The sequence below is a fragment of the Rhinolophus hipposideros genome (assembly GCF_964194185.1).
Source record: "Rhinolophus hipposideros genome assembly, chromosome: 15".
In the NCBI taxonomy this organism is placed as follows: Eukaryota; Metazoa; Chordata; class Mammalia; order Chiroptera; family Rhinolophidae; genus Rhinolophus; species Rhinolophus hipposideros.
In genome coordinates this window covers 61072692-61096474 of record NC_138061.1, presented here as the reverse complement: position 1 = coordinate 61096474, position 23783 = coordinate 61072692, and the positions used below count along the sequence as shown (strand labels likewise).

The 23783-nt window shown below is 44.6% G+C and overlaps 1 protein-coding gene across 1 annotated transcript in view; it reads left to right on the top strand.

Moving 5' to 3' along the window:
• The window catches only part of GRID1 (glutamate ionotropic receptor delta type subunit 1), a 760849-nt gene that overhangs the window by 491661 nt on the left and 245405 nt on the right, over positions 1 to 23783 (top strand). The window contains exons 7-8 of the mRNA XM_081074063.1: positions 9206 to 9367; positions 11362 to 11481. Of these exons, the coding sequence (XP_080930189.1) occupies positions 9206 to 9367; positions 11362 to 11481 (282 nt within the window). The remainder of the gene's footprint in view (positions 1 to 9205; positions 9368 to 11361; positions 11482 to 23783) is intronic.

Sequence of the window (23783 nt, the reverse complement as noted above, 5' to 3'; positions counted from 1 at the left end):
TAGCTATTATCACTTCTTTCTTTCTTAATGACAGTGTAGAAGGCAAACTAATTTCTACTAACCTCTAGCTGTGAGATTTACCAAGGAGACTCTAACATGTTTAGAACAACCAAGTTAAGAAAAAAAATTAGGTCATGGATTATTAACTTTGTCTTGATGAAATTAATGAAAATCCTTCTGAAAATGTACTTCTCAAGTCCATCTTTAGTTTCTCCCCCAGATGACTGGCTGCTTTTGGGATGATAATTCTAGGTTAGAAGTTTTCATGAGGACCATCAAGGACAGGGAATTTTTACATCATCCATCTTTTGGCTTCTTCATGGCCTCAGAAACTCCATCTTCTATTAGGTTTGCGGTCAAGGCTTTCTGTGCTATAAAGACAACCAAGCACTATTGTAACAAATCAATTTGGTTCCTATTTAGTAGAAAGTCCCGTGGAAGAAAAATACGTAAATAAGTGTCTTCTAGTAGTTCCAAAGGTATTGCATTTGCCAGTGTGCTGTGCTGTTGTTTAGTTTTCCCCACCAAGCACTGTCTTATTTGGGTGTTTCCATTCTTGTTTTCTTGACAAGCTAGTTTAGGGCTTGTCTGACTCAGCCAGTAATAAAAGTGATAACCAGTCCCAAAGAACCCTGAGACTTAGCTAGGATTTCACAGGCAGCTGTGCTCAGAAGAGAATCTGGAATGTACTCAGTCGGTGTTCAGAACTGTGTTGCCTGGTGACTTCCAGGCTGCAATTGAAGTAACAGACATGTTGTCACATCGCCACCCCATTTATATTCAAATGTGTTTCCAAAGGGGGACAGGCAAATGATATAAGCTGTGTTGTCTGGTCACTGTGGAGCCTGATCCTTGAATTAAGCTGCGGGGGCTGATGTGGTATTATGATAAAATGCTCCCTCAGGTTGGAATTTCTCTTCTTTGTGCATTTTAAAATTGTTGAGTGGCTTAATAGATGGAATCACTTCTCCTCTGCTCAGTCTATTAAAGCATTTCAAAACTCCCCTTCTCACACATGTCCCTATTTCTTTAAGGCTTTCTGTATTCTTCCCTGGCTACAAGTTGTGTGTTTTTTGTTGTTGTTTGTTTGTTTGTTTTTCTTTTTTTGCTCAACCTGCTAGTACAATCCTTTCCTCTGGAACAACACTGAGCCTTTTCCATCAGAGCTACCATGGACTTGATGTCACTTTCACTGGTTTACTGCATGCTAAAGGCCCAGATGAAACATTTAACAGCCAGATGGGGAAGGATGGTCATCGATGCCTTTGTCAGAGACAGTTGCACAGGTGGTCTCCCTGGGTGCACCTGGTAGATGTTCTGCCTACAGGTGGCCTGTGGACATTTGGAGGTAGAGATCCTCTGGTATGGACAAAGGCCCCTCCCCACCTTGCACACCCTCCCCTTGGGGTCAGCTGTGAGCAGAGCTCCCATCCCCTTTGGCCTCTGCAACCATCTGCTCCCTCCTCAGGCCTGGCTGCGATGCCCTCTTGCTGGACAGGTGGGCTGGCAGAAGTTTGACAGAGAGGCCTCGCCTGCTCATGGATTTCTCAAGCTGTGACATCTGGGCATCAGCTTGTCCTCCCAGCTGGACCCTGTGTTGGCTGCTTATCTGACTTTGCTGGATGACCAGAGCCCATCTGAGGATCTGGTCAGAGGTCAGTTCCTGATGTTTGCCTCTGTGAGGTCTTCCTAAATAGTCCACTTGGCATGATTAATGACAGAGGGAAGAGAAAAACTGGGCTCTTCAGAAGCCTAGAGGATATGCAGGCTTTCTTAATGAAAACATTTCCCCTCGATTCCAGCTTTGGTGCGGGGTGGATAATGGTCTGGTGGCAAGATGCAGCTGGCCCATGTGGCTATGACCCTGGCCTGCCATTCGTCTTCCTTTGCCTTTGGAGATGAGTCTTCCTTGACAATGTGGATGAACAATTCCCTGGGTCCCTGGAGTACAGCATAATGGAGACAAGGCTGGAGCTCCCTCGTATTACTTGCCTTGTATTACTATGGGGAAACGTGCAGAGCCCCAGGAGGGCAGACAGCCAGCTACACACGGGGCCATCGTCCTCCAGGGCCTCTCTCTTCAAGTCTAATGGGAGTGGGCACGGTGTCAGCCTGCTGAGGTCCAGCAAGGATTGGAGGTAGTTAGTTCCCCTGAACTGCTCAGCATATCATCTCAATGGGGGGTGGGGGGCGTAGGACTTGTATTTTCATTGCTCCTGGCTCTATTCTGCTTCTGGACTCAGTAAATACACAGATTATCTGAGCTCCTGATGGGGCTTCACTCCACTCGGCGCTGACCCAGATGGGAAATCAGCTCTTTTCCTGATTTCAACAAGACAACAAATCCAAGTCTCAGAGATGGTGTCACACATGGTGTGTGTGTGTATGGGGGCGGGGCGTGGTGGCGTTGGGGGTGGCATTTGCCCTGTAGCTGCACAAACAACATCTGACGTGCTGAGTCTCCTCCCTCTCTCCATCCTACTGGCTTCCCTATCCACCCTCTATTTTCTCCCTCTGGGTCTTGACACCAAAGTAAATTCTCCTTATTTTCTCATGGAGATCAATTTAACAATCTTATTGGGAGCCCTTTTTCCTGCTGACACAAGGTATATTCCTAAATTAAGTATAGTTACTGATGAAGTGGGAATTCTGGTGCTAACTCTGAAAATCAACGCTGTTTATCTATCCCTTGTCCTCAGTTGGCCTTATGCCCTTGATCTTTAATTATCCAGCAGCCATAAGGGTCTACCTGGATTTCTCAAGAGTGCAAGCCCCAGTCAAGAACTCATGATTGAATTCTCTCTTCTGCCTCCCAGAGATGTGGCCTTACCTTTTGTATTTCCCTTTTGAGGTCCTACCTCTTGCATAGGTAATTAACTTTGGAAATGCAAGCCTTACCAGGATCCCACATCTCCTGGAAATGCGTACCCCAGATTCTGCCTGGAGATGAACATTTCCACCTGAAACATACTGGTCCACATTTCCTACACCTTGTTCCCAATGTGGCTTCTATCCTCTGTCACTTATATTCTAAGAGACATCCTTTTGCAAATACTTTGACATCTCTTCACCTTTGTGTTGTTTTCTAAGAACAGGTTCAAAACTATCCATCCAACATTCATTAATTCCACAAACATCCATTAAGCACTTATTCTGTTCCAGTTCCTATGTTAAGACATTTCACAAATGTCTCTCTCTCTTAATGCTCACAAACTCCAAATAAATGGGAATTTTGATCTCTATTTTGTAGCATGTTCCAGTTAGGGAGAGTGGCATATGCAAAGGTGCAGAGGCCCCAGAAACCAGGGGCAGCATTCTATGTGTCTGAAGCGAGAGGTGCGAGGCTAAAAGGTCAGTCAGTGAGGAGGACAGCAGCCAGGATGGAGCCCTTTGAGATGTGACAGGGCAGGATATGCCTCCAAGAAAGACAAGTCTGTGCAGTGTAGAGGAGGAAGGTCTGAGGCTGGGAAACAAGGTAACCAGTATTTACTTTCTCCCTTTAGAGAAATGAGGGTACTTGAACCATTCTCTGGTGGTGGGAGTTGGCTATGTAGCGAGGACAGAAAGAAGTTTCCCGAGACAGAAACCCCTAAACCTGAGCAGAGGACAGATAACAAGTGGCAGAGAGCAGAGCAGGGCGCCTCCCACAGGACTCGTCTGCAGTTGCCCTCTGTTCTGGTCCTATCTGCCTGCCTGCCCCTCTCTCATGAACACCTGCAGGGTCTCATTGCAGAACTGGCTGTGCTGAAGTCTTCTGCGGCTGCTCAGCCCTGCAGTGCAAGTGGCAGGCCTTTGTGTACAACGGGACCAAGCCACCTCTTTTTCAGGGACCTGGGTCAGGGTGTTATGGAGGCCCCCACTCTGGGTCTTCCTATATTGGCACCTTTTATGGAGCAAGCCAGGGACACAGAGAAGTTGCCTTTCGTTCAAAGGGCAGCCCTGCAACCCCTCAGGGTATGCTGCCCTGAAAGGCCAGGCTCAGACTCAGGGCTCTGGCAACTGTGACTTTGCTGCAGGTCCAGGAGGAGGCCAGGGACACGAGCCCAGGTGAGCAGGTTTCATCAGGGTTGGGGATATAATGCTCAGTGTTGATCCTTGCTCAGTCTTCTGAGCCGTAAGCCGTAAATACCCGATATGACCTTTGCTTGCCCTTGAAAAGCTTTTGGACCAAGGGACATTGGGGGAGAGGGTGAGTGGTGTTGGCAGATTCGTTTATTTTGCATCCTCACACACGAGGGCTCGTGTGTGGGCAGGGGGAAGACCTATCCATGACTGGGAAAGAATATTGCTCAAGCCTTTTCCTTTGAATGGAGATGGGGTCACCCTTCCCAGCAGATACACTTGTGGGAGGGCTGAGGGCTTCCTTTGGCCTTTCTGAGTCACATCCTGTTTTTTCCTCTTCACTGCAGACCTCTCTGCATTCATACATTTGTTAATGTATGAAGTAGGCCCCATGCTTCTGTGTGCCAGACAGGTGCTGGGCCCAGCGACTGCGGAGTTATCAGTTTATCCATGTTGAAGTTAGGAGCCTGCTCGCGTCCTTTATTTCCCCTCCTACCCTGTTTCCCTGAAAATAAGACCTAGCCAGACAATCAGCTTTAATGCATCTTTCGGAGCAAAAATTAATATAAGACCCGGGATTATATATTATATTACATTATATTACATTATATTATATTATATTACATGACGGTCTTACATTATAGTAAAATAAGACCTGGTATTTTATATTATATTATATTATATTAATTATATTATATAATTATATTATATACCTGGTCTTATAGTAAAATAACACAGCGTCTTACATTAATGTTTGCTCCAAAAGACGCATTAGAGCTGACTGTCCAGCTCGGTCTTATTTTCAGGGAAACACGGCATCTCTTCCTGTCTCTGCTCCCTCTAAAGATGAAAATGCATGCAAATTGCTTAGGACGGTCCATGGCACACACTGCCATCTGCATTTCCCGGGGGATAAATCAGTGCTCCCCTCTGTACCTCTCCAGGGCCACTGCTCACATTGTATTTTATCATCATCAACAAGTCTTGACTTGTTCCACAGTACTCAGCAAGCGAGTGCACGTGAAGAGCCAACCCCCCCGGTCAGCAGGCATTTATTGAGCACTCGCTGCGTCCATGCCCTTCTCTTGACACTGGGGGTACAGCAGTGGGCGAAGCTGGCCCGGGCTGTGATGCATCGAAGGTCTTGCTCCCACCTGCTAAGCTGCTCACACAGTAGCATAGGAGTCCTAGTGTATGACAGTGAAAGAGGAAGCTCGCATATATCGGTAGGGTGGCCAGCTGAACCAGCTCTGTCCCCACCTGGAATGAGGCCACAGGCTCCCAGCAAAGCCTCGGGGCCCTCTCCTGGCTCGGCTCTGGCTCTGGCTCTGTGTGCCTCTCATTTGATGCCGTGTAGCATCTCTGACCTGGTTTTGTGGGTTTTTTTATTTTGCATCCGGGCCTTTCCTCTGCCATGCTCTTGGCCTCGACACTTTGGCCTCTCTTTTGCTTCTTAAGTCTACTTTCACCTGAAATGCTTATTTTGGTTCCTTGTCACTTTTGTGCTGCAGTGTTGCTAGACCAGCCAGAGCCCCAAGCTCCTACTTGCAGGGGAATAAGGGTTTAAATAGTGACAGTATCTGCTCTCCTTGTCTGTTCTTTGTGAATGAGCTTTGCACTGGGAGGGAGCTGAGCTGTGAGGGAGAAAGGCAAGGACTCCTTCAGGCCACCCCTCGCCCCCCTTTCTGTGGCCTATAGCTCCAGCTCGGGCTGTTAGCCCCTTGAGATCAACGGTGAGGAGTACCCATCCAGCTGGGAGCCACTCTCCTTTCAGACTGATCCTCTTGGTTCAGGGGCATCACCTGACCAAGCCTTGACATTGGTCTCCTCCCCTCCACCCTGAGGGAAGGCTTTCCTCCATTTGTCAGGATCTGGAGGGAGCCACACGCAGACGCTGCTTTTCTACTACTGGCTCTTGATCTTTTCCTCAAGGGGCCCTTCTCTGTCCAACCAGACTGTGAGGGCAGCACTCTTCCCGTTGCACCCCCACCAGTGAACCCAGCAGGTCGCCTAAGTGAGGACAGTGCGGTTGGGGAGCAGAGGCGGAGCCACAGACCAGTGTAGAGTGTCAGCTTCTGCTTGATTCAGGGAAGTTTTGACATAGCATCTTATGAGGAGAAGGGACAGGGGCTGCATGAGTGGAAAAGATGGAAGCAGCTCCCAGTGAAGCTTAAGAAGGCATTTTGAGTAGGCTAGAAATAGCAAGCAAGTTGAACAAAGGAGATTCCCTCCCAAGTCAAAGGTGGAGGCAGCAAATCTTTTTTGTCTGCTGTCTGTTTTCTGTATTTTCTCTTTTTGTGAACCAAGATCAATGTGTACCTTCTTATCAGGAGATCCAACCATCCATCTGTCCATCCACCCATCCGTCTGTCCATCCATCCACCCACCCATCCATCTATCCGTCCGTCCATTCGTCCGTTAGTCCGTCCATCCGTCCGTTAGTCCGTTCATCCATCCACACAGCGAGCCAGCCAGCCATTCATCCTTCCATGTATCCACCATGCAACTACTCATCAAACATACATTAAGCACCAACCATGGGCCTTGGCTGGTGCTGGGCTCTAGAGATAGTGAATATACAGAGAGTTATAAAGAGATCTATCTAGAACAGTGAAAAAAAATACCCCCTCCCCTGCACTTAAGAAGCTCAAGTTTGGTGAGGTAAATGCACTTATGAACCGATGCTGTGCAAGTATATCATGTAAGTAGGTGCCCAGGGTGATAGATGTGTGGGCAGGGGAAGACCTATCAGTGACTGGGAAAGAATATTGCTCAAGCCTTTTCCTTTGAATGGAGATGGGGTCACCCTTCCCAGCAGATACACTTGTGGGAGGGCTGAGGCCTTCCTTTGGCCTTTCTGAGTCACATCCTGTTTTTTCCTCTTCACTGCAGACCTCTCTGCATTCATACATTTGTTAAGTACCTTAATTCATTGTGAATTGAAGTGCTGGCGGAAACGAGGGAAATGGCCCTGGGTGCTGGCCCTGGCCAGAGCTGGGGTGGCGTAGGTATAGGTGTAGTTGTGAATCCAAGTGCCTCACTGGTTGAATAGCGTGGGCTATGAGTTGCTAGCTGGGAGATCCGTGAATGTCTTGAGAAGAGAAATCTTCACATCCTCAAGGACTCTCAGCTTTGAGTTATCCTTTCAGGAAAAAAGTAAAATCAAGCCAACTCTAAGTGGCTTACGTTATCTTACAACAATATCTCCATTGTGGCTTTCTATTCCAGAGGGGAGGTAGATGTGTTAACATTAATTTTGCAGTGGTAGAGGCTTCTGAGAGTTGGGGGGCTGACAAGAGCATTTCTTGCTGAAGAAATGCTCCCCCAGGGCTGGGGGTGGGTAGTAGACACGGGTGTGTCCTGCTGTTCCCTGTAGGGCAGAGGGTGAATTCCAGGTGGTGAGAATAACGTCACTCTGCTCTCAGGTAAGCACTTGTGTACTCCGGGGCCCTGAAAATGATCACCGGTGCTGACCTTTGGCCTGAGGTCTTTGGTTAATTCAGCAGGGGTTGTCATCCCAGACACCCTTCTGCCATCACTGAGATGTCTCCTGTCCATCCCCCACCCACTTCTTACACCTACAGCATGGAGAGGTGCCAGGTACACAGGCCTTAGTGCCATACATCCCTGTGCCCACTGCAAGGACACAGGCTAAAGGCAGATAGGACAAGGCTCTTCAGGAAAGCTCAGGGCACAGGGACACTCACAGAAGTGGGCAGCTCTGCTTGCATATGTCACGGCAGAGATGACCCTTAAGAATTAGCCTGAGTGCTGGGCACACATGATGTAGTAGATGTTTTTGATATCCTGTATCAACTTCTTTGGTCCACCTCTGATTTCAGTTGCAGTTCTGAGGACAGTTCCCATCACCCAAGCTCTTGTATGGGGCTCTGTTTTGGGGGCACCCAGTCTAAGACATGTGAGGATAGAAATTGCATGCTGAGAACAAGGCATGGAGGTGTTAAGGGTGCAAGGGACATTCTGGGGGTCAGGTGGGGGGTAGGCTGAGAGGAGCAGGGGTTCGTCCTGCAGCCTGAGGACCTTCTCAGGAGCCCTGTGTGGCTGACATATGCTCCTATTTATATCCAGTGATTTTGTTTTTCTGAAATATTTTTAGCAGACACCTTGCTACTTAGATGTGCAGAGAGTCGTCCCTTTGACCCACTTTGGCTGATGGTTGTTTGTGCAACAGTTACCGTGTGGGGCCACAACCTACCAAGGCTGGATGTTACTTTCCTCCATGCCCTCCTCTTCCTCTCCTGCCTTCTTGCTCCATGACACCCACTGGGAGGAGTGGGGTGGCATGAAGGATAACACGTGACAACAGGGCTGCCCTCCTGCCCACAGAGAGCTCTTGCTGGGCCCCTGGGAAGGCAGGTGTTGGTGTTTGGGCTCATCCAGATCAGAGCCTTTAATCATGATCAGGAGGGTGAGCCAGACCTGTCCCATCCTGGGTACCACCGCTGCGGTGCAGCTCTTCTCACTGTTATTCCCACTTCACCCTCGTAACCATGCTGTCCAGAGCTCTGAGATGGGCTATGTGTCCTTTCCGACCCAGTATGGTGTGGACAGCTAAGCAAAGGGGGAGCTCTCAGAGGCACAGAGTTGCAAATCCCAGAAGCATTCCCTGGCCAACAGTGACACCACTGCAGAGCAGGCTTGGTGGCCTCCTGAATCTCCATCACCGTCACCTGCTCTGCCTGGCCCTACTCCTTCACACATTCATGCCTTTGCACAATGCTGTGTCCTCCCTATAATGCTCCTGTGTTTTATCCTACTGATCCTTTGACTGAGCTTTTGCCCATCCTTCCCTCCATCCTTTGCGCATAAGAGGATGCCCCACTCCAGTCTCACAGAGAGCCTGCACACAAGACTCCATCATGGTGCTGATCACTTTGGTTCTCCTGTTGATGTTTGGATCCACCTCGTAACTAGTTTGTGAAGCAGGGCTAGGTCTTATTCTACTCAGGATGCTTACACTTTCCTGGATTTTGAATGAATACCTAGAAGCCGAAGAATCATGGCATAAGTATTGGGCATCACTTGTTGCTGTTGGCGTCCTCGGTTAGCCCAGCCATCGACTGGTTTCTCCTTCTCTGGAAATGCACCCATGGAAAGGGTTTCACCACCTTTGTCTTTGCAGATATCCAACCTCTACCTGTATGACAGTGTTCTGATGCTGGCCAACGCCTTCCACAGGAAGCTGGAAGACCGGAAGTGGCACAGCATGGCAAGCCTCAACTGCATACGCAAGTCCACCAAGCCGTGGAATGGAGGGCGGTCCATGCTGGATACAATCAAAAAGGTGTGTGTGGAGGGCACCCTCCCAGGCCAAGGCCAAGGCCAAAGACAGGCCCTTTCTCGCACCCTCTCCCCACTTCCGCCTCCTCCGGCAGATGGCCTGAAGCTGAGCTCTTTGTGTGGTTGCCCTGATAGGCCCCTCCCAGGTCTCTCTCCTTGCCATTCATGCTGTCCCAGTATTTGAGAAATGAGTGAGCTGCAGTTCATGGCTATGTGTTATTATTATTGTCCCTGTTTTCACATAAGGAGATTGGACTTCAGAGAGGTTAAGTACCTTGCCCAAGGTCACAAGTACAGTAGTCTCCCCCTTAGCTACAGTTTTACTTTCAGCAGTTTTAGTTACCCATGGTCAACCATGGTCTAAAAATGTTGACTAGAACATTCCAGAAATAACCAATTCATAAGTTTCCAATTGCACACCATGCTGAGTGTCTCACCTCATCTCATGATGTAGTCAGTGTACCATTTCACATCATCGCAAGAAGGATGCGTGCAGTACAATAAGATAGTTTGGGAGGACGAGAGAGGTAAGAGACCACATTAGCATAACTTTTACTGCAGTATATTGTTATAATTGTTCTATATTATTATTAGTTATTGTGGTTAATCTCTTACGGTGCCTTTAGAATTAAAATTAAAGTTCATCAGGTACGTATGTATAGGAAAAAAACATAGTACATATAAGGTTTGGTACTATCCACAGTTTCAGGCGTCCTCTGGGGGTCTTGTAACATATCCCCCAGGGTAAGGCAGGGACTACTGTAAGTAAAAAAAATAAAGGTAGCTGCCTAGCTCATGTCTGCCACTGTCTGTAAGAGAGGTTGTCTCAGTTGGCAGAGGATGTGCTAATCATCCAAGACCTCAGTGTGTGTGTGTGTGTGTGTGTGTGCGTGTGTGTGTGCGTGTGTGTGTGTGTACATGTTCAGGCACTCTGCACTAGTGATGTCTCTCATGACATGCTGAGGCGTGACACCAAGTTAGAAGGCTGGATTTGAAGTGAATTGGGTAATCCACAGAAGATTTGTTAGAGTGAATTGGCTTTTAGAGGCTTCAAAAGAGCATTTACAGAAATCTATAGTGCTAGAAGTTTTAGTCACAATAAATCATGCATGGTTTCAATAGCACTGTACATATTCTGGTGTTGGTCTGAATTTCCTGCAGCCCAAGCCAGAGCCGGGGGCCCACTTGGGACTCAGTCTCGGGGATTCTCCCCGCCCACAGCCTATGGGAAATTAATGCGGGATGAGAACGCCACCTCAGGCTTAAAGAATGAAGGGGGCTTATCACAGGTTAGCAAAGGCCCCTTGCGGCTGGCTCCTACAAAGCCCCCCGAACCACTGGAAAGAAGTGCTCGGTATGCACACCCAACCACACCCAATCTGTGCCAGGCATCATGCTTTGTGTGCATTTTCTCCTTAAGCCCTTGCAAGATCTGTGACATGGATCTAATTAACTCTAGGCTGATGCTGGGAGACGGGACATAAATTGCCTAAGGTGGCAGGGGTGGCAAAGCCAGGACTGGGCTGGGTTTTGGCCTTCAGTTCTCATGCTTGCTGTCCTGCAACTTACTGCCATGTGTCTGCTACTGCTCTTATTGACCTTTGACTTCTTCTTGGCTCAAGCTAAGGTGAGCCCCTGGAGCAGGTTGCCAGGGTAGACTGTAAGCTTCAGGTGAGTGGGGACAGAAGCTGCCACTCTTTAATCTCATGGCCAGCACAGTGTGTGGCCCAGAGCAGATGCTCTAATCCTGTTGCCTTCTTGAATGACAGGTGCAAGCCTTAGGAATTGCCCCTGAGAGCAATGGCCTGGGAGGTGTTGGTCCTGCTCCAAGGCGGAGGACTGCCAGCCACTCTTCTCATCACTGCTTGTCCGTTGCTCCCCCAGACCTCGATTGTTCCTTTCTGAGCCAGCACTTCCTTTCCTTCCTTGTCTGGGGATCCCGTCCTCTATCCCATTCATATTTGCTCGCCCTCCAATGGTCTTTCCTTGTCTCTGCAGGGCCACATCACCGGCCTCACAGGGGTGATGGAGTTTCGGGAGGACAGCTCGAATCCCTACGTCCAATTCGAAATCCTCGGCACAACCTACAGTGAGACGTTTGGCAAAGACATGCGTAAGGTCAGCCTCGGGCGCCCACCTTCTCCTCCTCCCGCTGTGGTGGTGAGAAGCCTGGGTTCTGTTAACCAGGACAGAAGTCCCCCTCCCACACTCTGCTGATGTGCCCTCCATGCTGGTGTTTTTGGGGCACGGTGGGGAGGAGGCTCAGAAAGTTTCAACAGAAAGTGCCAAAGTGTCACTAATGCTCTCTCAGTTCAGCCGTGGCCCCGGCAGCCCTGGTCCGGTTGCAGTCTTGTGGTCCTGGGCTAGGCTGGAAGGGACGATATGTTTTTCCAGAGTGGCTGAAATTGGCTGAACTGCCGGGACAGGTGTGACTATGACAGAGGCAGGAGACAGAGGTTACAGCCAGAGTATCCCCCAGATGCAAGCATGAGACAAGCCGGGAACAGAAAAGTGAGTCACGAGGAGGGTGAGAAGCAGGCAGTGAGAAACACACAGGCTGTATAACTCATGGTGAGGTTTGGTTTTGATTTGGTGCTCATGCAAGGGGCAAGCCTGGGGCTCTTTATGGTGATACTTCGCCTGTTTTTCCCTCCTCTTATATCGATTTTCAGGATTAAGGACTGGGGGGGTGGGCTTTACCCAGAGTTGGAATCCCCAGAGTTAAGCCCCATATGGAAGCGCCCATGACGTGTAGGAGCCACAGACAGGCTGAGTCTAATCAGGATCACATTAAAGCATTAGCAGGTTGGCACGCACTCAGGCACAGGCTCATGCGGTAGCCACATGCGCACATACGGGCATGCGCGCGCACACACACACTGTCACATACACATTTCTATTCACTGGAGAGAAGGAGTCTCTACTGTTAATAACGCCCAGGAGACAAGAGCATAGTGAGCTCTGGGCGGGGTGGGGTAAACCCTTGGCAGAGAGCCCTTTACTCTGGCCAGCACTGTCTGGGGGCGGTGGAGGGGCAGACAAGGGTTACATGATGTTGGCTTACTGAGAATCTGGGTGAGGGGATTTGCGGGCTGTGCTCCTGGAGGACCAGGTAGAAAGATGCATGTGTGGAGTCATGGAGGGTGTGAGAGCTGGAGGGTGTGGAGGGAGTGGTCATCAGTTATGACATGGGAAGAGGATGGTGCCCTAGGGGGAAGCGGGGAAGGCTGAGGATCCGTGTGTGATGTGGGGGTGGGAGACTCAGCCCATCCTGACAGAAGGTAGAGTCATGGGATTGGTCAGAACAAACAGGTTCAGTAATTGCCTGAGATGCAATGGAGACACATGGTTTGATGACATTTTTTGAGCTCAGAGGTTTGTTTGCAGCATCAAAGAGGGGGTGGACGATTATGGTTTGCTATCCTGCTGGGCCAGGGTGTGACTTGCAATGTCAAGGGTGTCAGGGGTAACCGATGATGTCTGTTAGGGACGTCCAAAGCTGTGAGGCTTGGTGCAGGGCTGGGTGGTCCACATTGGTCTGAGACATACATGACCACAATAGAAATTGACTTGTATTGGTACTGCCACCTGGTAAGGGGAAACCAGAACAGGGAGCCCTTTGTCACTTAGTTATGAGACTGTCAGGTGTAGCTGCCTGCCGAAGCAACCATCCATGTCTGCCATGGTACTTGCCTTCACTCCTCAGTGTTCCTCTGAGCTTAGTGACAATCAGGCCCTGTCTGCTGGCTCCTTTGCTGCCCCAACCCCCTTTCAGCTCAGCTCTAATACCAAGGACCCCATAGTGGGTGGGAATATTGCCTGTGAGGGTCTCTGCCTCATTTTAGGCAGCTGATGGGGGCGCCACTCCAGGTGCCTGAGAGCAGGAGGCACTGTGTCCTCCACTTCCTGTTTCAGGTGTCTCGCCTTCCGTGTTGCTACGGCAACGCTCCTCCAATACCCATGAAACCAATGGGAGCTGGAATCTCTCAGTACAAGGAGCTTCTGAGCAGGAGTCCTGAATGTAATTGAGTTGGAAGGGAAGCTGATTTTCAAGTGGGCTTTATTTTAAAATGTATCCTTTTGTCATTTTAAAATCTGCCCTTAATAACTGCATATCCCAGTTGTTATCTGTCTGACTGGCAGCTTACTGCTGTTAAAGAGAACTTATCTGGAAAGCAGGAATGGGATTTACCATAGCAAATGTTTGTTATTCAAGCCCAGGCTGCATTAAAGCCAGGTCTGGGAGGTTTCAGGATAAAGCAGAGAGGGGATTGGGACCAGAGTGTCACGGCCCTAGGGCAGTATTTGAAGGCAGGGCTGAGCTGGAATTCCTGGGGTTCACATGGCTGGGGGGGTAAGGCTAGGAAATTGGGGTGATCTAAAAATAAAGTTGAGGGTGGGCAGCAAATTTGATGGCAGGGTTGGGGTTCTTCGGCACACAAAGGCAGTGCAAAGATCAGTCAATTCAAGGAGGCAGGGGCATCTCTGAAGAGCCCCCTTCAACTGATTTTCTGTGGTCATGCCCAGTGCAGAGCTGTTAGTTGAGCCAACAGGGCTGATTGCTAGATGCTGTCATGTTGGAGTGGGGTGAGGGTATCCCTGCGAAGATGACACGTATCTTAACATATGTATGTATTCTAATATATTATCTATATTTGTCTATCTATCTATCTATCTATCTATCTATCTATCTATCTATCTATCTATCATTTATCTATCTATCTATCTATCTATCTATCTATCTATCTATCTATCTATCATCTATCCATCCATGTTAATTTAAAACAACTACAGCAAACAGATACAAAAACCAAAACCAAGTAGTTTCTTTAGGATTTAAATCAAGAGGACACTTTTAGATTAGGGAGCAAATGGATATTTTCTTAAAGTATAATAAATACCTTGGAGGGAAATCTCAGGGAGGGTGAGTCACCCAGATGGTTTAGATTAAGTGGCACCAAGAGACTGTGATTACTCAGCCCCATCAGAGGATGGGAGGAGTGGGTGATCACCTTTTGCTGTAGGGTGCTGGACAAATACTAATTAAATTAGCTTATCCAGGAAGTGCATTGTTGTTGAGGGAGCGCTGGGTGGCAAAATCCAAAGTCTGTGTCACCAGCTTGCTGTGTAAGTTCGGGCACTTGCTGTGTGATGCCTGTTCTGCTTGGAGCTCTCCGGCATGGGTGATCACCAAGCAACCCTGACCGGGCAGGCTTTGCTGGAAAGTCACGTCCAGTTCCCACAGGACTAGGCTGGACATTTGTCCCGGGGGTGCATGCTTGTTCCCGTTGGAGCCTTACAAATTTCTTTTCGGCTTTCTCTTTGTTCAGACAGTACTCTCCAGAGGGGGTTCCCACGGGTTTGTCCATACAAATGTCCTTAGCTCATGATATAAGTTGGAATGGAATTGTTGGAGGCCCCTGCAGGAAAGTTTCCAAAGGTGGGGGCATGGAAAGCTGTTAGGACAGGACAAGAGGGAGCTGAGCAGGACGATGGAGCCCCTAATGGGACGAAGGTACATCATACATAGGTGGTCGCACTGATTTGGGAACCTTGGCATCACTCCAGGCTCTGCCTCGTCTGAGCTTTCACAGCCACTCCCCTTCTCCCAACCTTTATTTTCTCAGATGGAAAATTCATATAATAGGAGCCTCCTGTTTGAGTAGAGGGGTCACTCAGTGTGATGACCCTAATGTAGCACTTGGCAGTGAGAACTCTCCTGTGTGGCCCAGGCCATCAGCTTGAGGCAGGTGGGGCTGTATACCTTCTTGAGTGTTCTGCCCCAGACCCCACACGAGCTGAGAGGCCCAGGAAGGCTTAGAACATGACCTTCTGCCTCAAAGTGCCCTAGACTGCAGCTTCTCACCACTCCATGTGCCCAAGCTTGAGGCTGGAGACGGGAGGGGGCTCTGTGTGCCCGGGCAGCGTCCAGCCCTGCTTCTATGTCTGGAAGCAGATGTCGACTTCTTATAAAGACCAAAGGCCAAGAGGGACCTGGTAGCTTCACCTCTGATGAGATTTTATTTATAGGACTGCTTTGGTGTGAATAATGGAAGAAGGAAAACACAGTGGTCTTTTTTCCCATAAGCATGACTTGCCTGGAGTGTAACAGCCCTGCAGAAACATTTTTCCATGACATGATTGCTGAGGATGTCTGCCCTTTTCCATCTTAATGATACCAGTGTGGAAGGCTCATTCCCTTCCTTCCACTAACATGGGGTCCCTGGTGCAGTGAAATCCTGGGGAAGTTGCCAGCTGCTCGCAGGCCCTTTGAACCTTATTTCCCCTGGGTGCCGTCCACCTGATTCACTGGCTCAGTGGAAGGCAGCCTGCCGTTGGGCAGGGGGTGGGGAAGTGGACGGAAGCATTGGGAAGGTCTGTGTGTGCTCTGTGAGTGGGCATTCCAGGGCAAAGAATACCCTGGCACAAGGAGAGAGAACAGGGCCGTTTTCTGTTCCTTTCGATAGAGTAGAAGTGAGTTAAGACCAAGAGACTGAGAAAGAATTTTGTCCAGTGGTTTTCAAGCCTTTCTCTAGTCCTGGAAAATTGGTTTCAACAGAATCTTACTGGAACCCAAATATATTAAACAGTTGTAGAAGCAGACATGCAGTGTTTGCAATAGGTGGGGAATTGGGGTAACCGGTCTTGCGACCCTCCCCCCACCCCCTGCACAGTCTCTCCTGTCCCCAGCATTTATGTGGTTTTCTGAGCAGCTCCACCGGGGTAGCTGAGGCCCTGAGACTGCAAAGACTTAGTTATGTAGCACCAACAAGTATGTGTCTGTACTGGGCTGAAAGGAAGATTTCCTGGGCAGCTGAGGGGAATGACGTGTGGCACAGGACTCAGGACATCCTTCCTGAACTCAGGATGATGCAGTTCTGTGACTCAGCCCACTTTCCACTCCATCCTCATGTGTCACCCCCGCTCCCCCCCCCCCCCCCCCCGCCCCACGCCAGCATGAGAGCCTCACAGGCCCTTCCCATTGGTCTGGAGCCTGCTGACTTGATGTTTCATCAGTGCCCTTGGGTCACACTGCCTATTCCAGCAGTCCCCCAGGGAAGTGGGAGGGCTTCACTCTCTTTTATTAGTTTAAGACTTAAGAAGCTTCTCCTGGCTTCTCTGTCAATTTTGATTTTTCATAAAAGCTGGCTTTGCACAGGAATCAAATGCCCCTGTTGATGTCATGTCCTCAAGAGAGCCTCATGGCTGCTAATGATAATTCAGAGTAATAATTGCTCATCATGCAGTGATTGCCACGCCGTAGGACTCCAGCCCTCCCCCCCCCCCCCCCCCCCCCCCCCCCCCCCCCCCCCGGCTTAGAAGTGCGTACATCATTAACTTTGTTGCCCAGGACTGCTGCACTCTGTTACAAATTGTCCCACATTGTCAGGGTTCAGAACTTCTAAGGGGGGAGGCCAGGTGGAAAAGGCACCAATCAGAAGACAGGATAGCTCTGTCATGGAGCAGTAGCTGACTCTTAGAGCACAGGCGGAATCCCTCACCTGGTGGCTCCAGCAGCTGGTGCCAGGAGCTTCACTGTGGGTTCAGTACTGAGGACAGGAAGGTGGGCAGTGGGGGGGCTGGAAGGATCCAGCCTGAGAATTGTGCAGGGTCTCTATTAAGCAGCTCTGACAGAGACTCCGACAGTGCGCAGTGAGTCCCAGAAGAGAAATAAACTTCAGCCTCTTCATGGATTAGCAGTCTTGCTGTGCATTGTCCAAGAAAAATGTCGCCCATTTGGAACCCTTATGCAGAACGGCTTTTGTCAGAGCTGAGAACCAAAACAAACGTCTGACTCATTTTAGTAAAGGGATAAGGAAAAGATACAATTAAGTACTATTTCATTTTAAGTAACATTTATTGCTAATTTTTGACGATAGCATCAATACATGTTCATTTAGGGTAGAATGTTTAGAAAATACCGATAAATGAAAAGAATAATAAAGAAGTCAGCTATAATCTCTGAACTAAGGAATAAAACTGTTAGAATTTCTGATGCGTTTTCTTTATTTACCTTTTCTCTTTTTCCTCTGTGTATACATAGAGATAGAGACAGTGATAGGTATATTTATCAAATTGCTATTTATTGTACATACATTTTATATCCTGACTTTCCCATTTAATGCTATATTGGGAGTATTTTCTCATTTCTTTATTTTTTTCCACTATGATTTTTAATGGAAACACATTATTCAACTTACAGAGAGCCATCATTTATTTTATCTTCCTATGTGATGAATGTTTAGTCATTTTCACCATATTATTATAGAATAGTATTGTAACGACCATACAGAATATATGGTTTTATTCCATCTATATTTATTTCCTTGTGTTTTTTAAGAAGTGGAATTGCCAAGCCAAGGATAATACTTTTTTTAGATTCTTTATGTACTTGATACATATTTTCAAATTAATTATAGAAAGATTTAATAATTTTCACAGCCACCTATATTATATGGAAGTCTCTGTTATATCCTATGCTCAAAAAAAATTGAGTGATATATATTAAACATTTTTGTTAATTTGGTTGCAGTATGAAAAATAATGTTGCTAAATTTGCGTTTCTTAGGGGATTATACGTATATTTAAAAATAAAGTCACTGGTCATTTGAATTTCATATTTTGTAAATTATACCCCAGATTTTTGGTTTTTTATATTGAGGATGAAAATTTTCTTGTCAACTTATACAACCTTTCAGAAGGGAATTAGTAGTTATTCTTGTCAAACATTTTGTACTCATAAATCATTTGCCTTTGATAAGTTTTCACATATAATATTTTATATGTTTGTATTTCTTAGAAAGTCATACCCAATTTGCAAAGTAGATACTATTCATCTATAGTTTCTTTTAGTATTTTTATGGTTTGATTTTATTTCAATGAAATCTTCCATCCACTTGGGATTGATTTGTAAGAAATTGTGATGTGATGACCTAGCTTTTACATTTCTCAGTAATGTGACCTACTACCATTTACCGTTTCCCATTGACTTGAATGTCACATTTATCATATGCTCTACTAAATTTTGCATATCTCCTCACTGATTTTAAGAAATTCTTAGATTCTTTTCTCTCCTTTTTTTTTCTCTCAGCGTAAATTTAATAATTAGGATGTACTTGTCTGCAAGTAACAGAATGCTCATTTCGAGTGGATTAAACAATAAGAAAAACTTAATACATGACATAAAAAGAGGCCTGCAGCTAGGGGACCACTAGGGTTGGCCAATTCAGACATTCAATGCCCAGATCAAAGGCTCTGGTCTTCTTCATCTTTTTACTTGGCTGTCCTCAGGACCTGGTCTGAGCTCTCCTCATAGTTTCACGATGGCTGTGACAGTTCCAACTGTCATACCCAGAAAGACAGCAGTGCATGGAAGAGGAGGATAATTCCTTTCTGTACGTCTCCTTTTTAGAAATGGGGAGAATGTTCCCAGCAGTTGACCCTGGCTTCTTGTTTTTATATAATGTTCATTTTGCTTTTTTTTTTTTTGTTATTGCAGTTAAAATTGAGGTTTTCCACCTAGATGTATATGTGACGTCGACCTATAGTTTCTCTCTTAGATGTTTGGGTTCAACTTGTATTCAGCTTATACTTTCTTCATAACACGGATAGGGCATCGATTAGTTTTTTGCACTTGTATGGACAGAGCTCTTGGAAGTTGGAAACAATTTAGCTTGTAAAATTATCTGGGTTGATTGTTGGTCTTATGGCTATTACTTTGATATGCTGGAAACTTCCTGGTTTCTACATTTCCTTGAGTCATTTTTAGTAATCTACACACAATCTTGCATATCACTGGCATTTTAAAATTCATTATTAAGCTTCATATAGTGTTTGCAAATAATGTAAAAAAAAGCTGTCTCTTGAAATATCTCTCTTTTCATTCCTACTATTGTGTATTTGTGTTGTCTCCCTTTATTTATTGACTAGACTTGACAGAAGTTTTTTTTATTGATTTTTTTCCCCAAAGATCTAGGTCTAATTTGTTTAATCAATTTTGTTATATGTTACTCTAATTCCTGGATTGTTTTTCTTCCTGTATGCCTGCTGGCTAGGGTTTTCTTTTTTTAAATTAATTTTATTGTTAATTTTAAAATGATCTGAGTGTTAGATAATTTATTTTTATTCTTTCCAGTTTTGGAATGCTATTTTATTCTGGATATAATTGTAGCTGGATCCTAGTAGTTTTTCTAATATAAAAGGAAGTGTAACACTCATGCAGAAAAGTGTATAAATCATAACTAAGTCACAGTGAATTTTTAGAAAGTGAAAAGATCCATGCAATAAACAGCCATATGAAGAAGCAGACCGTCCCTCGTGCCCCCATAGGTCTTTCTAGGACCCCCTTCTGGTCATTACACTCACCAACAGAAACACAGTTGACATCTAATGCACAGACTCCGTGCTCTTTTGCAACTGCCTTCTTTTGCTCAGCATCATCTTTATGAGATGCGTTATGTTTATTGGATGTAGTTTTAGTTCATTCATTCTTATTGTGTTTTAAAATGTAGGCTTTATTATTATTCAGGTATGATGAGGCCAACCAATTGGGGAATACCTGCCATTGAAAAGATAATTTGTTATAGTGCCTAGAAGGGGGCGCACCACACTGCACAGTGCCACACAAAACGTCAGGGTCAGATAGGAGGCAGAGGGAATGGGAAATGTGGGCAAGAGTCTTTATTGTGCTTTTTGCAGGGAGGATGGGTGAGGCAGGGTAAGCAGGTTTAACATTGGTTAGTTTGCATTATTTCAGGCAGCTCCCGGGCTACCTTGCCCTGCACCTGGGATGTTTAAGGCAGGGGAATAGTAGTCCAGAGTGTAAGAGCTCCACAAAGGATGTGTTTTTTTTGGGGGGGCAGGGGCTCTGGATTGGTTAGTTTGCATATAAAAGGTACACAGGCAGTAACTACCTCTAGAAATTGTCAGTTACTGTCTCTAGGAATTGGTTAACCCTGGGCTGGGCAGTCTCTCCAGGGTTAGCAAGGCACTGGACATTGGATATCAAAGCATCAGCAATACAGAAAATAAAAAGACATGATTAATATATGTCAATATATAATATTTATTTTATGAATATTTCACACTGTATTCTATTGCTGACACTTAGGTTGTTTCCATATTTTGTGTGTTACCAATAATATTGCTATGAACATCTTTAGATATATCTTTTTGGGGAACATATTTATGTTTTCTGTTGGTACATATGTGAGAGTGGAATTACTAGTCAAAAGATGTATGTTTGATTAAGAGATACTGCCAAATACTTTTCTAAAAAAGTGCTTATACTGGTTTATATTCTTACAATAGTTTCTAAGAATTTCAGTTGTGCTTCATCAGCCCTGAGTAAACTAACATGGTGTGTTAGTCTTTATAATGGTAGCCGTTCTTTTGGGTGGGTAATGTTTTTCTTACTGCGGTTATTTCATTTCCGTGATGATTAATGATGATGAGACCCTTTTCATATGTTTACTGGTCATTTGGATATCTCCTTTGTTGGGTGCCTGTTCAAGTCTTTCATGCATTTTTTTTTCTATTTGGTTTTCATCCCTTTTTTTTTTAAGTTATTTGTAGAACTAGATATGTGTCCTTATAAATATATGTATTGGAAATGTTCTCTCCCACACTGTGGCTTGTCTTTTGAATGTTCTTAATGTTTTCCTTTGATGAGCAGAAACTCTTAATTTTAATGTAATTCAATTGATCAATTTACCATTTTTTTTATTTGTTTACTACTATACGGTATACTGTTTAAAAATGTTTATTGTAGAACATAAAGATATTATCTTATATTTTATTCTAAATATTTTCCTTTTTTACACTTCAAATTTATGTGCATTTATCTGCATTACATCTGGAATTGATTTTGTGTATGGTGTGAGTTTGGAGGTGACATACATAAAAAATATACAGATATACAATTGACAAATACCATTGATTTAGAAAAAAAAGCAAACACCAAAAACCTCTTATCCCTACTGCTTTGTCATGCTACCTTTCTCATAAATCAAATGACTGTAAATTGTGGGTCTGTTTTTGGATAATCTCTTCAATTCCATTTGGCCATTTATCTATATATGCACTAATATCATACTGTCTTAAAACTCATAATTTTGTAAAAGCTTTGATTTCTGGTAGTGTAAGTTCTTTTCTTGAAGGTAGATTTGGTTAGTCTTCGACCTTTGCATTTTCTTATACATTTTAAAATTAAATTTTTATCTTCCACAAAAAATCTGGGATTTTGATTGAGATCGCATGGTCTCTTGATCAATTTAGGGAGAATTAGTATTTTGCTAATACTGAGTAATCTAATTCATAAACATAATATAGCCTTCAATTTATTTAAGTCATCTTTAATGTCTCTTAGGAAAGTTCTGTTGATGTTCCTGTGGAGATCTTAAATAACTTTTCTTCGATTTTTCCCAGATATTGATGTTTATGATTATATTATATAGAGTGTACTCAAATGTACTTTTCTATTTGTTTATTGTGTGTATATGCACATTAATTGGTTTTGTATGTTAAACTTGTTTCTAGTGAACTAACTGTATTTGCTGATTTATTCTAATAGTGTATCTGCAGATTCTTTAAGATTTTGCATATACACAATAACATCATCTATGGAAAATGAGAGTTTTATTTTCCCCCCAATTTTAATGCTTGTATTCGTTTTTCTTTCCTTATTGTACTACTTAGGGTCTTTAATTCACGTTGAATAGATATAGTGCTCCGGGTATCCTTACCTTATTCTTGATCTCAGAGGATAGCTTTTTATAATGCACAGTTTTTTGTTTACTATATATTTGTGGTAGGTATTTTTTTCATATTGATAAACTTCCTTTTCATTCCTAGTTTGCTAATAGTTTTGCCAAGAATGCTGATTACGTTCAGTCAAAAGCTCTTTTACATCTATTGAGATAATTATATAATTTATATTCTCACTTTTTCTTATTAATGTAAATTACATTGATTTTTTTCCCCTGTCTTTGATGCTGTTCATTCTTTCTCTTTTTTTAAAATTAACTTTATTGGGGGTGACAATGGTTAGTAAAATTACATAGGTTTCCAAGTGTACAATTCTGTAATACATCATCTATGTATCACATTGTGTGTTCACCACCCAGAGTCAGTTCTCCTTGCCTTACTATATATTTGACCCCTTTTATCCTCTTCTACTACCAGAGGGTTACTCCCCTCTGGTAACCACTAAACTGTTGTCTGTGCCTATTAGTTTTTGTTTATTTGTTTGTCTTGTTCCTTTATTGCTTTCAGTTTTATATCCCACATATGAGTGAACTCATGTGGTTCTTGACTTTTTCTGTCTGACTTATTTTTCTTAGCATAATAATCTCCAGATCCATGGATGTTGTCACAAATGGCGCTATTTCATCTTTTCTTATGGCGGAGTAATATTGCATTGTGTATATATACCACGTATTCTTTTATCTAATCATCTATTGAAGGACACTTTGGTTGTTTCTCTATCAATGCTATACCTTACTATTTGATATTATTTTAAAATATGTTCTAATATTTGGAAATGTTGGCACCTTTTAATGTCCTTTTCAGAATTCTTTTAAATTAAACTTTTATTTTGAGATTAATATAGATTTATATTCAGTTGTAATAAATAGTACAGAGAGATCCAGAAATCCAATATACCCTTTATTACATTTCTCCCAGTTGTAACATCTTGTGGTCGTACAATAACACAACCACGATATTGACATTGATACAATCCATGGATCTGAGTCAGTTTCAGATTTGCTCAGTTTCACCTGGACGCGTGTGTGTGGTTACTCTAGGTACATACACAGATGTGACATCACAGTCTACTGATATCAACATTTTACTACTTCAAGTGGCATGTGGAAATCTTACTTCCATTTAGGTCCCTTTGCCTCCTTTACTTTAAAATATCATTGTCGTATCAGACTGTATAATTTCTGTTTAGATCATCAAATATGATGTATAAAACTCATGAGGAGGACAGTCTGTTATATGTACTCGTATTTCTGTTCTTTCTTACTTTGGTGGCCTAAGAATCCTTTCATCATTACTATTCTGTTTAATAAACTTCTTTTAGCCCATCTTTAAGGATTGGTCTTCTAGCCACAAATTCTTTTCATTTTCCTTTATCTGATAATGTCTGTACTTCCTCTCTGTTCCTGAAGGACAGTTTTGCCAAATACAGAATTTGTGCTTGAGAGTTCTTTTGTGCTGTTTTCTACTGACCTCCATGGTTTCCGATTAGGAATCCACTATCATTTAAATGGGTTTTCTTCTGGATAATATCTCTCTGGGTACTCTGAAGATATTTTGTTTCATCTTTAGTGTTTAGAAGTTTTATTATTATGTGTCTTGGTGTGTATTTGTTTGAATTTATCCTGTTTGTGACTCCTATATTCCTGAAAGTATAC